Source organism: Dysidea avara, chromosome 2 (assembly GCF_963678975.1).
Source record: "Dysidea avara chromosome 2, odDysAvar1.4, whole genome shotgun sequence".
NCBI classification, from domain to species: Eukaryota; Metazoa; Porifera; class Demospongiae; order Dictyoceratida; family Dysideidae; genus Dysidea; species Dysidea avara.
In genome coordinates this window covers 8,648,027-8,666,303 of record NC_089273.1, presented here as the reverse complement: position 1 = coordinate 8,666,303, position 18,277 = coordinate 8,648,027, and the positions used below count along the sequence as shown (strand labels likewise).

Below are 18,277 nucleotides of genomic sequence, written 5' to 3'. Positions count from 1 at the left end.
AGTGAAATTTGATTGTACATTCATTAAGCTTTGTGTTTGTGTAAAAAAAAATCAAACTTCCTGTCTTGGGCGATAAGAACGGTTTTTGCAGATCCAGTCACATATAGTATTATGTGTGCAGTGATTGCGCACATGCATGCATGCATGCACACACACATCACATGCACATGTAACTCACGCACATGTAACTCACACACATGCATGCACACACACATGCACGCACACACACACATCACATGCACATGCAACTCACATGCATGCACATGTATACATACGCACAGACACACGCATGCATGCAAACACACACATGCACACACATGAGTGCGCATGCATACACAAGTGAAAAATTACACCATTTTCACATGGACACCCAAAAGTGAGTTCAACCCAAGTTCAACCCAGTTTCTGTTCATCACATGATGATATTCATTGAGTGATAATTGTCTTCTAAGCATTTTATGTATTGGTATGCTAAAATTAACGTGACTGCATCTGGGAAAACTGCACTAGCTCTATTGCCTTAGGCCACATTTTACACCCTTTTCATATGGTCACTTTAAACCAGGTTGAACCCACATCCAGCCCAGTTAACGCATTCATATGATCACCTTAACCACGTAGAACCCGGGTTGAACCTCAAAGTCATAACCGAGTTCAACCCTACAATGCAGTAGGGTTGAACTCTCAGTTTATGGCTTCAAAAGCAAGTTGCGGTTTTTAGTGCAAGAAAAGTAACTTGCAAGGTTAAAGATTCTTGCAAGAAATGGAACATTTCAGTGCAATATTCTGGTTTTGAAGACCCAAAATTGTGCAAGTGTTTCTTGCTAGGTCTGAGTCAAATATGCTCAAAATGTTAGTCCAAAATACTTTTAAAAGTTTTCACCCATTATGATAGCCCTTTAGTGTACCCATTATGCTTGCATTATGCTCCTAGGTTATTAACAACATTCTAATTACAATGGAACCTCGATTAACCAAACACTCGATTGCCCGAACACCAAATCGACTGCTCAATTAGAGTATTTTGTCAACAAGTATATGCTTTATTAGACTATTTGAATAAAGCTCCGTATATGAATGTATGGATGTTCGAATTTACATACTATTCGATTATATGAACACCCTTTCCCCCAATTAGTTCAGATAATCGAAGTTCCACTGTATCTTGAAGCATTTTAATAAGTGAATGCTCTATTAGAGTATTTCATTACGAAGTGACCGTTCTATTAGAGAGGATCGATCCAAGGAGCTATTTGAGTGCTCTATTGTAGTTTACTGTTTCCACTGACTGCTCTATTAGGGAGTATGCAAGTATCAATGGAACTAAGCTCCATAATTTGAGGTGTCCACCCAATATGTTAGCATTATGCTGGCATGACACTCTAGAAAAAGGTATTTTCAATGCAAGTTTCTTGCAAGATTTGGGGACTTTTCTTGCAAGAGTAGTGCAAAGACCTTGCACAATAAATCTTACAAATTAATTTTTCCTGGTTATATAGTACGCATTTTGTGGTTACAAACACTTCTGAGACACAGATAGTATTTTGTGCTTGGATAAGAAAGGTTAAGATTTTAGTAGTATTACAGTGGAACCTGTGTTACGGTCACCTGGATTAAGCGGTAACCTTTGCATAATGGCCATGGACACGAGGTCCCAAATATTTTCCCATACAAATGTATGCATTATTGTCTGCATTAAGCGGTCACCTGTCTAATGCGTATAACGGCCAACCAAGAATTCGTTTATGAATCACTGTATACATAACTTTCTCCTTCATATAGCGGTCGCTACCTTTTATGGTGGCTTGTTAAGCCAACTGTCTGGCACCACGGCACCGTTTCAATTAATGCTCAATTATCACACTTCCTGCCTTTCAATGAATACTATAATATTATAATCTATCAGGCTTCAATGCTTAAACGTATTCAATAGCTATAACCAACATCCATAACAAGCCCACCTTGTCCTTTCTGTACTAAAATACTACTGTATTGCGGTTGGCGCGAGCCTCTTAATAATAATCACACATTTATAATGGCCATAGCTACTAAAATGCTACTGACCACCTTATACAGGCTTTCTCTATAACAGCCACCTGTATGTAAAGGCCAGATATATCTGGTCCCAAGGTGACCATTATAGACAGGTTCCACTGTACTACCAATACTATTATCAACTCTTGATGCAACTATGCATATGTTAACAATTTGTACAGCATTTTTTTCTGTGATTTGTTGTAGTGATGACCAGTTTGGCCAGACTCCTTTATGTGTTGCTGCATACCATGGAAATGAAACAATGGTGGAGTTTCTGATGCAGTCTGGAGCTGATATTGATGGAAAGTTTTCTGATGCAAACAATTATGAAATGAATTGGAAGGTACAACTATATGTGTGTGACTTGACCTGCAAAACTTAACACAATAGCTATAGCACATGTTTTAAAATTTATGCTAGTACATCTCTATATGCGTAGCCAAGGGAATATTCTTTTGAAGTGTATGCTGAAAACTTTTGAAGTTACGTACATTGCTACAAAATATGGACACAGCAAATAGATCAAACTTTTGGGAAAGTTGCTTGATGCAGTGATGAACAGAATACAATTCAACACATTTGATAAACACGTATATAGACAGAAAAGAGTGAACATAACTGATAATTGTGACCTGCTGAGTGACTTGTTTGCACAACTCGTTTTTTAATATAATGCCATGAAATACATTGGGTAAAAAAAAAATGCATGCATGCTACATAAATGTGACCGGATCTGCGAAAACCCTACACAATCGTGCATCTTTCAAATTCCAGTTTATTAAATATTTATAATCTACTTAGCCAAGTGTACCCTCTGGCAAAGTTTCAGCTTGACATGCCAATAACTTTGGGAGTTACAACCCTACAAAGTAACAACAACAGAACAATCCATTTGTACAGCAAGTATTGGGAAAATAAATTACAAGCGGTTGCAACAACGGTTGTAACTTACCAACAGGTTGAGATATGGAGCTAAAAGTTTTGCCATCGTGTTCGCCATGAACTGGAGAATCAATTACTGGATACGTTTATCCTTTAGTCACCCTTCTTCACTCCATACAAAGGTGAAATCCATGAAGAAAAATTGATCGCATAGGATTGCTTCAACGTGACATAAACAAACGCTCATAACTTACGTATCCTTGGGTCTACTACAACGAAACAAAGATGTTTTAATTCCTCTTGAGCAGGCAAATAAGATGATATGCAGGGGTTTATTATTAGTTCCTTCCTTCACTAAGAAAGAGGCATTCAAAAAATTTACGAAATTTTTTCAATAATACGCAAGTATTTCACCAAATGTATTCAATGCTTTATAATGTAAATTTAGGCTTGTGTGATTGTGTCGGGTTTTCGCAGATCCGGTCACAAATAGTTTTACATACATTTTAATCACTCCAGTAAACAAGGACACAAATTGAAATATCGTATACCAATGGATTCGCTTCTTCATGGAGAGTAAGAATATGTTTGTTTCCTTTCTGTACCATGAAGCAAACATGAATTATGTGTATTGATTTGTTTACGTTGCGGTAAAATGTGACTTTATTGTTGCCGTGAACAGCTTTCTTATTTGATAGCATGGGTATATTTAGGCCAAAAACTATACCGTGATGAATGTCCCAGTTCATGGTGAATAGAATGACACAAGTCCCAACTCCGTAGTCTATTGCCCTCGAGACTTATGATCGATAAATGAGTGCCTGTAATTTTTCCATATAGGCACTGTACAAATCAATTGATTTGCTCATATTGTTGTGTATAACTCTGAAAGCCCTTACCACATAAGGCTGAAACTTTAACAACCCAATGGTTTTTACCTCTAGACAACAAAAAAAGTCATAAAATGAAAATGCAAACAAGTTTGGTTTTCGCTAGGGACCCGTCGATTTCGCCAGCAAAAGTTTTGGCATAATGGTTGGGTAAAAGCAATGAGCAAAATGCTGGCATAATAGGTGCAATTTTTGTGAAGTGGACATAAAAATTGCACAAGAGATCGAGATACTCTAATAGAACAGTCAGACGCGCTAAAATATCGACAATGCATAGCTAATTGTTACAGGAATATCAAGTGACAATCGAGGTACCCTAATAAAACAGTCACACATGTTAAGCAATATTAGCTGGCTTCTTGCTTTACATGTTAGAAGTAATTTCTGATCGAGATACTCTAATAGAACAGTCACTGTAAGGCGAAACTGTAGCTTTGCACTTGGAAATATTCAATTAACAAAGATCAGTGCTGAGCAAAATTTATAATTGTTGAGCAAAATATGGAGCATAATAGGTGAAAAATAAAAGAATTGCTGGAAAGAAAAATAGGTAGAAAAAAAAGCAAAATAGACTGGTCCCTAGTTTTCGCTCAGCAGGTCACAATTGATAATTTCACTTATAATCCAAAATAATGCATTGTGTACTTTAAGTAATTGTTCCTCTGCATTCACCCTATATTTCATTTTCTACATAACATTGCACATATGTTTTGTACACATACAGACCTCTCCACTATTTGTCAGCTGTATAAATGGTCATGTGAGGATTGTAAAATGCTTACTTGAAGCTGGTGCTGATGTCAGAATTGATAAGCTCTATGAAGATGATGAGGGGAAATGGAGTATAAAGGGAAACTGCCTTGTTCTTTCTACTCTACTTGGTCAAGAGTATGTTAAATATTGACATGTACCATAATTCACTTTATTGTCGTATGTATATAATAATTTTCATATGCAAAAAATTTCTTAACACAAGAGTAGAGCAGTCATTCACATAACTCATACAAAAATATTTTATAAGAAAATTTTATCATGAATCACAAATGTACAGTAAAGTGAATTACGCTATATCTTTATTATTATGTGAACTTTATGACAAAATCTGTAATAATCCCATATCTTCTCACATTTTTTCAAATTCCATTTTAATACATTTCGTTCCAAGGGAATGTTCAACCACAATTTCAGCTCAAGAAGCCAACAGTTTTAGAAGCTATAGTGCTACAAGTGGTAAAAGAAGGATTGATTTGTACAGTGAGGTAAACTAAATGGTTATAAAATGTATTCCTTAAATTCTCTCAGGACCACTGCTGTACTATTACACTCAATTATAAATTTACGTGAAAGCCCAGTGCTATACTAATATGTCCAACACAACTCGCTATGCATGGTTGAAGTTGATGAGACTCGCCACCAAAGATTGCCCTCGGAATGACTACCACAAAACTCTCTAAACGTTTAAAAACTTTAAATATATAATAGCTAGGTCCTATCGAGCCATGTATGATAGCATCACATCTCTAGAATAACTTGGGGAATGAAACGCTGTTGTGACACTGTAAAAATTGCTTACCACAATTTTGTAAAATTTTACCTCAAGCAATGGTGGTAAAATCTCAACAAAACTCTACGATAGGCCCTCAAAAATATGTTTAAACTTGATCGATTATCTTTATTTTTGGCGGCGAAAACCACATTGTAGAGCAACTGTATCCTCGCGCATGCGAATTACCGTTTCTCTGGAAATACAAACCACAACAGCTGTGAATATACTATTAGCTTGTTCTCTGTGCTGATAGCTTGTTCTGTTGCCGTGCCCTGCTGCTGTTTAGTAGTGTTAATAAGTGTTTATCAGCTGCTCTGGGATTCAGGTAAGCTGCAAATTTTATCATTACAACATAACATACAGTTAGTATTAGTTTTAGCATGGGGGAGTACTAAAAACTCCAGAGGGTCCCATGCTTGTAGAGGGAAATATGCCAAGAAGAAGGCTCCTACAGTACAAGAAAGAATGACACAGTAGATGTAATGAACCATGATGGTAGCAGAATTATTAACCTGAATAAATTCCAGGAACATCTGCAGGTGATCAGTCGACACGCAGCCACTTGTCAGTCATGTGCAGATAATGCTCTCTCTGGTAACGAGGCCATTGTACTGGTGGGTGTGAAGGATCATCAAGGACTGTGTTCCATTCTTACTTCTTGGTGTGCCGGCTGTCATGAGGAATTCCAGTTTGCGACATCAAGAGTGCAGAGCTTAAGTGGAGGTCAATACTGGGAGTGTAATCTGGCTGCAATGTGGGGACAAATGGCTACAGGGGGAGGACATGCACCACTGACAGAGTCAATGGCCAATTGAGCTTGCAACAATGAACCACACATAATTATGATGATGATGAATCAGTGGTTTGGCTCACTGAGAGGAGAAAGAGAATAACATCATCTAATGCCCACTCAGTCGCTAAGCAAAGACTCACCACACCTGTGACTTGTATGGTGGTACACCAGTTACTGTACTCAACGTTCGGGGCAACTCGACCACCAGGTGGGGTCTACAGCAAGAAAAAGACAGTGTGGGTGTGTACACATCGTGGCTAAATGATAGAGGATTACTTAGTCCAACAGTAAATATTAATTGTGGTTTAACCGTGTGCACAGCTCACCCATGGCTAGCAGCAACTCCTGATGGCTGGGTTACTGATCCTGAAGTTTTGCCAAGTGATGGGCTGGTTGACTTTAAGAATCCCTACAGCTACAGAGATCTTGCTGTTCATCACGCTATCACTGAAGATAAGTACGACTGTTTATTCATTAATAATAGTCTCATCCAACTGAAGCGCACTCACAGCTATCATTACCAAGTACAAATGGCGATGTTCTGCACTAACACACGATGGTGCGACTTCCTTCTCCGCACCACCATAGACTATCACTGTGAAAAGGTGGAGTGCAATGAAACTTTCTATCTCGAGATCATTCCCACACTAAGACGCTTCTACATCGTCGCAATTCTTCCCGAGCTTTCTCTGAAGGGTAAATCCATTCGGGAACCGAAGGACTGGATCAGTAATGAGGAATCCTTCATTCAGGAGTTGGAACAGCTTGTCTCTTGAAAGAAATGCCAAAGACGCGTAATTCATTATTGTAATAGTATTTTAACACACGCTACAGTATTGTTAGTTGTAATTTGTCACGAAACAACCATTAAATGCTCTTACTTTGCTACATCGAAGTGAAAACGACAAGAAACACGAACGTCTTCTTGTGCCATGTGGTCATTCATGCGCAAACAACACGTAGGCAATTTTTACATGCGAGTTATTACAACCAAAAAATATTTCCGGAATTTGAGGGTATCCCGTAACCTTAAAGTTATGTGCTTGAAACAAAGGATATTTTATTCTCCATTAGCACAGTAGGTGATTATTTTGATATACAAGGAAAATAATATATTAATGAAACTAAGCTAGTTTGAAAATACCTTCTAATCATAAGTACTGTATAACTAGAATGATTTGTGGAAGAAAACATTCGCAAATTTCGCTATTCTTGATGCATTCGTGAATGTTTTCTTACATACTTCTCGGGTCAATAAATTAATTTATGTCAATAGCATTAAAATCTTTTGGACACGCAATTATTGGTGCTGAAACATTAAAACATGGTAGAGAGTGTGACAAAATGATGGCACCATATAAGTATTTCAAACATATCTATAGTGACTGTTACCCTTCTGTCTTTCACATATCAGAACTTATCCTATAAATTGCATCCAGATGTGTCTATGAACATGATGCCCATGCACCCAATTTGTCACGCTAGCTTCCATCCTTGCTTCCATCGATACTGGTAGCTATCTGCTGATGTTTTCAAAGTTCAAACCTTATGCACCCAAATCTGACTGGCTGTAAGCGTACGCCCAATCAGCTAAATTACTTTGTAACATAAATCGTGAATGAATAAGAAAAAATAAAGGTATTTTGCAAATGTTTTTCTTCTGTGAGTCATTCCTGTTATACGGTATAATAAAACGAAATTGCTCCGTAAGTTAATCTGATATCACTGCTTTAAATCCCATAGTGTTCTTTATTTAGACGCAAGTTGTTTGATACACATGATCACATGTTGGGATGTTTTAAATAGGATATGATGAACAGCTTTACAAAATTGTGCATGAAGAAGAGAGATCATCACTGGTGTTACAGACTAAAATATAGAGTTTAAGTATCCAGTGGTATATCTGCAGGTATAGGAAACCTATCTTGTTTCACTACTTTCAGCTATTCCATTCATTTTTGATCCCTAATTCAACTTTTTAATTTCTTAATTTTTTCTTCTGCTTGTGTATGTACAAGTATCCAGGTACAATGGCAGAGCAGGGTTAAAGCTAGGAGTAATATTAAGTGTATGATAGCTGTGTAACTTTATTACTAACATACACTGTGCTTATGTGTTTGTTACAGTGCTTATGGTGTTGTGTTCACTTTTGAAACAGGGACGTTTGCATGTGTATTATCAACTCTGCAAAGTGGAAGAGTGCTCTGAGGTGGCGTGCTAGCAATGATGAATTTGGTGAACGTACACCATTGAAACTTCTCATTAGCCAGATGCCAGGTTTGTTTGCTTCAGTGTTTTATGATACAATTATTGTGAAGTTACATACATATGTATATAGTGTGATTATCAAACACAATAATATTCATACTTTAATACATATTTAAAATATAATAACCTCACATTTTCAATAATGCGCTTATCATGCATTGCTTACTATTTGTTGCAGGGCTGGGATGAAGCTTGAAATTTATATTCGAACATTCGCTAATAAAATATTCGAAGCTTCGGTGGTAGCAGGTCTTCTTGTATTTATGCTTCAGTTTTATCTTTCTAATGCTATTTAGTAAGTTTGTAAGCATTTGGAAAACGCATAGCAGCAGTTTTGAATGACATGATCGAACGATTGCAAGTGGGTGTGTCTGCTATACTGCAATCATGCATGGTTAAATGCCAACTAATAGCTTAAGGGACGTTGTTCATGTATTATCTATCACTTTATAAAGCATTAAAGGCTTCTACCACGGCAGAAAGCTAAATTTTCATTGGCTTAAAAATGGGCGTGGCAGGTGACATCGATGGACATTGATTGCGCAAGGTGAATATGCTGCTGCAATAAAGAACAGAATGTTTATTTGTAATTCTTTTTGTAGGTTATAAGTGCATTACGAAGCTTCAAAGGATAGTTTTATAATTTGAAGTTTGCTTAACCTTTGAACCTACCGAACATTTGAAGCTTTGTCCCAGCCCTAATTTGTTGCTTTTCATGCTTTGCTCATTGTTGTTGCTTATTGTGCATGGTACTCATCATGCTTTGCTCATTGTTCGTTGCTCATCATGCGTTGCTCGCTGTTTGTTGTTTATCACGCATTGCTCATTGTTTGTTGCTTAACGTCCATTGTTCATTGTTGCTTAATATCCATTGTCATTGGTTTGTTTGTTGCTTATCGTGCATTACTCATTGTTTGTTGCTAATTGGGCAGTGGTCACTGACTGCCACTTCATTGTGCCCCACTGCCAAGCTAGCTAAATATGGAGAATATTGGGCATTTGTATGGCTTAGAATTTGCTAAAGCAAGAGATATAGCAGCTGTATAGCTTCCTGACTAAGGCAGATGCACTTAGCGCCTAGCATCCAGCGCTATGTTCTGGGCTGCCCAATGTAACCCCAAACTGCTAGCACATCCCATGTAGCATGAGTGCATGTGGGCCAAGCTGATGTAGGATATCAACCAGGTATTACGCCATCCTTATAGTACAACTCACAAAGGTTAGAGGATTCAGTACTGTTGTGTACTTTGTTTTACAAGCATTTCTGACCAACATTATATGTGACCGAACCTGCAAAAACGGGGGTGGGGGGATCCCCCTCCACTTTTATGGGACAATGTTTGCAAGAATCAAGATACTCTAATAGAACAGTTACAGTATTCAGGGAAATAGTGAAACTAGCTACTTAGCTACATATGTGTAGTTATAAATAGGTGGTGGAGGGCAGCTATTGTCAGCAGGTAGTTACCTTTTTTTTTGTCTTCAGCTTACAGCTGGCCTGGTCCCCTCACTGGTTATGATACATGTTACAGAATACAAATAGTCTGTTCCAGTATTGAGATATTACCTGTTGTGTTACAGGGTGTAGTTTGTGCCCACATGTCCTGTTTTCGCAGGCCCAGTCACATATACGTAGGTATTACTACCTAAGTATTAATGAACTTGCATACATTCTCCTTGCCGTCTATGTACCATTTCTACTCTGGTGACCTCAGTGCAATTCAAACTTCATGCATGCCAATGTGTTGATAACTGAAGTACATACGTACACAATATGTGACTGAATCTGGGAAAGCCTTTCCAATTGCATGTACATACCTGGTAACCCATGTGACTTGTGAATAAGGTACTGTGTACATGGAAATTTAGTGTCAGTATACTCCTAACATACCACTTTTTTTGGTGTATGGTAATAGATCAAGAAGAGTTATGATTATTCAAACTTGGAAATTTAGAAAGGCTATAGGACCCCTTTTTGCATATCTGCTAGCCTAGAGCTGTTCAGTTGGACAGAACAATACCACACTTCCTGATACTGAACAGATTGTAGCTACTGGTTATCCATTTAACTCAATCGAATGAAAATTTCTGCAGTTTGGAATACAACCAGAGTGTAGTGATATGTACATTGTGGCTTTTACTATTCCACTTTTCAGAATAATAATAGTGTATATATATATATATATATACCACTTTAGCGTGGGCGTTCAAAGGCGCCACTCGGTGTTTAACTCGCATATTGCCCGGGCAATATCATGGGAAAGCGGTTTGCCAATGACTTTGATACCCAGCCAGTTCAAAGAATCGATGTGCTTTGACTCGTTATATTGAGCGACATATAGCTGTGTATTGTGGGATTCGTTTTTGTAGAGGTTGCTAAGCTTAGTACATAGGCTAAGATAGAGTAGTTGGTTGTTACTAAAGGATAATGAAGGCACAAAATAATTGTTTGGGCGATTGTGGATGCGTATTTCTACCCACCGCGTATCAGCCTTTGAACAGACCACGGAACTACTGCTACGTTGAAATAGGTTAGTAACTTACAATTCTAAGTACTTAACTTAATATAATAACTTACTTACTGCCCAATAGCGAAGTTAGTTGGCTTAACTTAGTACAAAAATGATAACAATATAAACTCCATCCCACAATCGCAAGTTTTCTAACATTGTGTATTGAAGCACAGTAATGTATTAATGACGTTTTAACGTATGGACAACGTTTTGATGGCTATTAGCCCACACTATTAAAACCACAATCGATCTTCAGATGCTACTGTATAAAACAAATGGGATGAGTTCTCATTAGTTCTTTCACCTATTAGGTGAGTGCGCCCCAAGTGATATATATCACTTGTACCATGGCTGCTTGGGATTTTGCTGACATATACACCCGCAGCCATGGTATAACTATTACATGTACGTATGTGCATAGATGATACTCTCTTTAGAACAATGTGCACTTCACTTCAATTATAATGCATACTGTATTATTTTAATGGTCATAATTTCCATCAATAGCTGTCGCTGAAGCTGTGCTCAACAGATGCATCATAACAACTAAAAAGCACAACGGGACCTATGTTAAGAAGTACTACTATGAGTTTTTGGATGATTGGCACAGTAAATCACGGAAAAGACCGGATCCAGATTCAAAGTAAGTATTGAGTATCACAATAGTCAGTAGTACTGTATAGTTGGGATCATGGAGGTTTAAGCTTTCTTGTCCAGTATTTTTATCCAAACACCAGTCTCACTTTCCCTCCTTCACAATATTGGTTAGGCATATATGTAACGAGGAGCTTATAAGCGCCGAAGGCACGATTCAGTCAAGGTGCGTCTTGCGGCACTTATGAGCTCCTGACATAATCAAGCCAATAAATACCTTCAGAATTACCCAAATAAGATTCTATGAAATTTATAAAAATTTGTCTAATTCTCTACTAAAACTGACTGTCTGACTGACTGATGCCTTCAGTCAAGCATAACTGTACTATTAATAGGGCTACCAGATTGATTTCTTCAATGCTCTATGTCACTTCAGAATTGTTATAGCTTGATTATTATGGAGATACACAATATTAAGCCAGCATATGTATTTTCAGGTTAAAAGACTGGTTTTGTCAGACTCAGTCACAAATTATATTTTTAGCCCAGCATAAGTATAGTACTTTTATAGTTGCAGTACAACAATATTTTGCAAGCATTCCAAGGTTTCTCTCTGTTTCTTATGTTCTCAGATGATGTAAGAAATGTGACCCAGTCTGGAAAAACTGGTCTTATTGCCTATTTAAAATTATTGAGAAATGCCGGTTTTAAGTATTTTAAGTGTGTTGTAACTCGCCAATGGTAGAAGTTACTTGTACCAAATTTAACTCAATGTTGACTCTACCAGGTGAGCTCCAAAAAGGATGGGAGGTGGGGGCCAGAGGTGGGCAAGGGACTGTTTTTAAAAACTAAAGAGAAAAGCATAGGGATGAATTAGGCCAAGTTATGAACCATTCAAGTCTCAAAACTGGCTAAAAGTATGGACATTTACAGCATAGGTGTTTATTCAATGCCACATAGCTGTATAGCCACACACAGCAATCCCCTGAGCTCCATTGGTGCCCCAGACCACTCACACAGATTGCCACTGTGCTTGGGAAAAGCAGCTGATTTGATTATGAAATTTGATAGTTTATTCCTGTAACTTTGTGTTATTGGTGAAAAATCAAATATGCTGTCATGGGCGATAAGACCAGTTTTCCCAGATCCATTCACAAATGACTTTTGAATTTGAATTGAACTCATTTCAATTAAGGGTGCTGAACACTATGTTCCAAAATCTGCACAATAAACTTATTTGCAATGTGGTTCAGTCATTATTTTATGGAAAGAATAATATAAAAAGTCATTTATAAGAGCTCTATGTATATATGCTTTGGTCTATGTACATATATAAAATGTAATGCACGTGTATAGTAAGTATTCATATAGTACCGAGTTAATAAATTTGCATTGTCTTTATATCAAGTCTTAGCCAAAAAGGACATCTTAACTGGAGACCACATACTTTCAATAAAGATGCACATACATTTCAAGTTATGGTAAGTGAAATGTATAACTACTAAGTTAATGGTAGTGGTCTCACTAAGTTATAACTGTTGTGAGACCACTGAACAGGAGAATCCTGTTCAGTGGTCTCCACTTATAACTTAGTGCGTGACCTCCACGCACTAAGTTATAAGTGAAATGTATAACTACTAAGTTAATAGTTAATGGTAAGTGAAATGTAAGTTATCGTATGTTCATGACAGTGATTATTTATTACATTACTGTGTGAGTGTGTACATGTACATATATTGTTATAAGTTATTGTATAACTACTTGTAGATTGACAACAAACGGATTGAGCTACTCAACCATCCCCTTTCGGCTAACCTACTGACCTACAAGTGGAGGTCATATGGAATAATCATATACTACATCAACCTGTTCAGTTACTTAGTATTTCTTGGTTTCTACACTGGCTTTGCCTTGGGACTGCAAAACCCAAAGATTAGGAATTGTAAGTTTTGGTTATTTTATACTCTGCTATAGTACGTTCACGTTGAGCTGAATCCTCAAAAACATTTAATAACTCATGGATGCAATTACACATGATCTTGAAATTTGGCTCATTTGTAGTACTGCTTGATCCGCTAAAAATAATTTGAAATCTTTTTGTTCAAATGTTTGACGTAATATTTATGGCCAATCAAAGTTTTCACAATACATTTCCTATGTGGAAGCCATATAAGTACAGTGTCCATTACAGCCCTTTCCCGAACTTGTAATGGAGCCAAACCATACATGTCTGTTGTTGACACCTTTGCTGTTACCAATAATCATCTGGTTGGCTGAAATGTTAACTCTGTTGAGGAAAAACCCACTTTTAATTTTTAGCTGTTTTTCAGGATCCAGCTCAACGTGAACATACTATAGGTGGTGTAAGAGATATATTGTGGTCATAGTAGTATTAAAGTGGGCATGTGGGCATTAATACATCTGATTGGTCTAGATACTATACATAATAATGTGTTTATTTGTGTGTTAATTTTATTATTGTTGTACCTTTTTTGTTTTGCAGGTAGAGCTCCAAACAATGGTATGTACATTTGTGACCGTATCTGCAAAAACCAGTCGTTTTCACAAAATTCTACTTTGCTATAAAAATGTATTGAAATAACTGGATAAAAATATGCATGCTGCATAACAGATTCATGCATATTTAAATCGCTTTGGTAATTACTGAAACTAAGCTCAAATTTATAACACCTATAATACCACCAGATTCTCCTGTTCATTGGGAGTAAGAAAATCTTTGTTGCGTGTTCGTACAACATATGGTACATGAGGTATGGGCGCTTATTTATGATGTAGTGGAAATAAAGTTTACTGTTGTCATTTCATTGTTGGAATGGCCTTTGTCTTTGTCCACATGGAGACATACTGGGAAAACACTATGCCTCGGTCGATGTGTCAGTTCATGGTGAACAGACTGAGCCTTTGTAGCTTGTTTCAGTCATGAGTTATGATCGATTGAATAAGTGCCTGTAATTTATTTGCCATATTGTTGCTGTTTATTCCTGTTACAGCTGTCTAGCACTATAACTCCAAGACTATTCATCATAAAAGGATGAAACTTTGGCTGTCCACTTCTTTGTTACTATAAATAACAGAGAAGCAATAAAATGGAATGTGCGGAAACGGTTGGTTTTTGCTCTGTGAGTCACATATTTATTACTTCTTTTTTTTAAATACGTATAGTATGCATAAGTTTACTTGTGTATATATGAAGGTTAGTACTCAGTAGTTGGGGATACAATGGCTTGTGATCTTTGTCAAAGATGTCAACCTGGAACTAGCCTCACAGTAACCCAATAGCATACATAGTTAACTCCTAATGTCCCTTCAGTGTGACCAGAAGCACTTTTAATATTTTAAAATGAAATTTCAAATCTTTTTATTAACCCTTAAATATACAATACAAGTACACAAAAAAATTGGAATTTTCAACTAGAGTAGGGACCATAGCACATCGATAAAAAGTACAAAAACAAGTGCACGATATTAATTCACAGTAGAACAATAAGGAGTGTTATATCCCTACTGTGCTCAAGATACCATAACGGAAATGCACAGTAGGGATCGATATAATACTTCTTATTGCTTTACTGTGATTTAATATTGTGCACTACTCCAGCTTGTTTTTGTACTTTTATCGATGTGCTATGGTCCCTACTCTAGTTGAAAATTCCAAATTTTTTTGTGTATTTGATTGTTAACTTTTTTTGTAAATAATTATTATGACTGGTGAACCCACACATACCACATCCGAAATGGTGCCGCGCGACCCAGCTATATCAATTATCGTCTGAAAAGTGAAGTATCCATTACGCTTCATTATCGGCTATGTTTAACCCGTTACACAGCAGTACGAATCAAGAACTGTTTGAAAAGCACCTCTGCAATTAAAGTATACAGCAAAAATAGAGTTCCAATACTACATATTCTAACCCCGTCTTTATTCAGTATTGAAACAACAATTTTTTAAAAATCCCTATAGCGAGACAAAACGAACCTCAAATCTATAAAATAATGACTCTGATGTTATTCACTATTGAGGGCTGTGGTCTATTTTTGTTTGAGCTAAGGTAGAATTTTTGGACTTTTGATTCCAGCACGTAAACATAGACAGAATAAATACAGTCAGTGTTTGTATACAAATTATGCTGTGGTAACCACTATGAAAATACGGACAATTTCCGTTATGAAAGGAAACCATCACATGCTACCGCCAAATCGACACTTTTCACTGTCAGCAAAGATGAATGGGACACAAAGGAGGACACTGGTAAGTCCATGTTGTATATATTGTACATACTGCGGTATGCCAAAAGGCACCTTTTGGGCTGAAGCAACGTCGAACTGTGAAAAATCAAGGCCGTAGCCTTAGCCGTTATCGAGTTACACTTGTCTGAAGGCATCAGGCAGTCAGTCAGTAGAAAATGCCATTAAATAAATTTGTTTTAAAAATTCTGTAGTAACTTGTTGAAAGCTTTTCCGGTCGATCTAAAAGATTGTTTGGGCTTAATTTCACCTAACCAATACTGCCTCATCGTCGTCAGGGAAAATTGAGGCTGTTTTTTGGGTGATGTTATTTTGTGGGCCACACCTACTCCTTTGTGGTCCCTACTATACAGTATTATCGTACTGTATAGTAGTCATTTAAAGAATTGTAAGTTCTGAAAACATTTTTAGCACAGTCATCATAGTCCAGAAAACTGGATTTGATTTAAAAAACAAAAACAAACTTAAAATGCACAATACTTTACAAGCATAGTTTAAAGCAGCCATATGCCATGAAACATTTGTCCAGTCTCTTAATAATAGAGATTATATTAATAGGCAAGGAGCAAGCTATCTAACTGTACAGTATATAAAATTTCCTGAAAACATTCTAACAAAAGCAGAAGGCGAGTTTGATGTGGAAATTGTCAACATGTCTTGCTTTTTGTAATCAACCAATCATTTACTGTAATGAACCAATCATTTAAGTGCAGTTATCTACTCTCTTTTGTGGTAATGTAAGTTCTTTAGATTATTCATAGCATTATACATGCTTGTAAGGAAACTGTTGATACAGTGAATACTACTAGTAAGATTGGAAATGAAAGGTTAAGGCAGGGTATGTACTGATAATGACAGACACCAGAGAAGCACATGCCACACATTGTGGTATAAAATGGTGGTTGTATGATGCATTGTTTTAGCCTCTAACTTTTCTACAGTATGGTTTAGCAGATAGGTGGACCAGCACTTATGATTTTAAACAGTTGACATTGCATTACTCTATGTCTTTTCTCTCTTTTTTGACTGTTTTGCAATGCAATGATGATTTTTAATGACAGCGTTTTGAGGATCCCATTTTTCTCGGTGGAGATCTCTACTACTGTAATATATTTATATGATTAATACCATAGTAGTGTTAAAGTTATGTATGTTTTGTTTTCTCTTATAGGAACTGAAGAGCGTCCATGCGGAGGTAGAGTGTTTGATCATGTTTATTGCTTATATTAGCATTGCAAGTCTTTGTATTTACATACTATAATGTTAGAGGTGCACCGATATGGAAATTTGCCAATATACCGATAATCGATATAATTATTGGCTAGTAAAATTACCGATTCCGATATCAATACCGATATCTGAACATAAAAGATTTTTAGTATGGACACAACAATAAATGTTAAAAAAATGTGGCAAAAATCGTAAAAGGTGGTCACTAAAACATATGTAAAGAGAAAAACAAAGAATTGTGAAAAGGTAGTGATAAAAAAGTGTGACCAACTCAGGACTTCAATCCTGGCCATCATGAAAACCTTTGCAACTTGAGACTTATGCCTTAATCATTGTGTTACCAAGTCAACTATGGAATGTGTTGGACAATTACAAGTACACAAAAAGATTTGGAATTTTCAACTAGAGTAGGGGCCATAGCACATCAATAAAAAGTACTGAAACAAGTTGGAGTAGTGCACGATATTAAATCACAGTAAAACAATAAGAAGTGTTATATCCCTGCTGTGCTCAAGATCCATAACGGAAATGGATATAGCACTTCTTGATTTAATGTCATGCACTTACTTTTATCGATGTGCTATGGTCCCTACTCTAGTTGAAATTTCCAAATTTTTTTGCGTACTTGTTTGTTAACTATTTTGTAAATAATTATTATGACTGGTGAACCCACACATGCCGCATCCAAAATGGCACCACATGACCCAACTATATCAATTATTGTCTGAAAAGTGAAGTATCCATTACTAGAGCTCGGTGGTATTGAAATTTGAGTACACGGTATTAGTAACAGGAAAATACCGCGGTATATCGGTATATAGTTAGCTTGTTTTTGTAATTATTGCATCATTTCTTGGGCTTAGTACAAAGCGGTATCATCCCAAAAAACAAAAATATATAGTTCAGTACAAGTAAGCATGTGTTGTAATGTGACAACCTCAAGTTTTTGTTTAGGGCATGTCTGCTAAACCATCAACAAATTGAATAATTAAACACCAAAGGCTGGGTTAAAAGCAATCCTATACCGGTATTTCGATATATCGGTTATCAAACACTGTCACGGTATGATAATCGGTTATGATAATTTATCATGATAAACGGTATTACCGATATATCGCAGAGCACTATCCATTACACTTCGTTGTCAGCTATGTTCACCCCGTTACATAACATTTCGAATCAAGAACTGTTCGAAAAGCACCTCTGCAATCCACGCATACCAAAAGGAAGAAATGGTGCTGCGCGTCCCAGTTATATC

General features: G+C 36.8%; 1 protein-coding gene across 1 annotated transcript in view; it reads left to right on the top strand.

Moving 5' to 3' along the window:
* LOC136246553 (transient receptor potential cation channel subfamily A member 1-like) overlaps positions 1-18,277 on the top strand; it is a 46,442-nt gene that overhangs the window by 15,651 nt on the left and 12,514 nt on the right. Inside the window, exons 8-15 of the mRNA XM_066038052.1 lie at positions 2,242-2,380; positions 4,534-4,697; positions 8,307-8,425; positions 11,437-11,572; positions 12,932-13,004; positions 13,291-13,465; positions 14,027-14,044; positions 16,961-16,984. Coding sequence (XP_065894124.1) covers positions 2,242-2,380; positions 4,534-4,697; positions 8,307-8,425; positions 11,437-11,572; positions 12,932-13,004; positions 13,291-13,465; positions 14,027-14,044; positions 16,961-16,984 — 848 coding nt within the window. The remainder of the gene's footprint in view (positions 1-2,241; positions 2,381-4,533; positions 4,698-8,306; positions 8,426-11,436; positions 11,573-12,931; positions 13,005-13,290; positions 13,466-14,026; positions 14,045-16,960; positions 16,985-18,277) is intronic.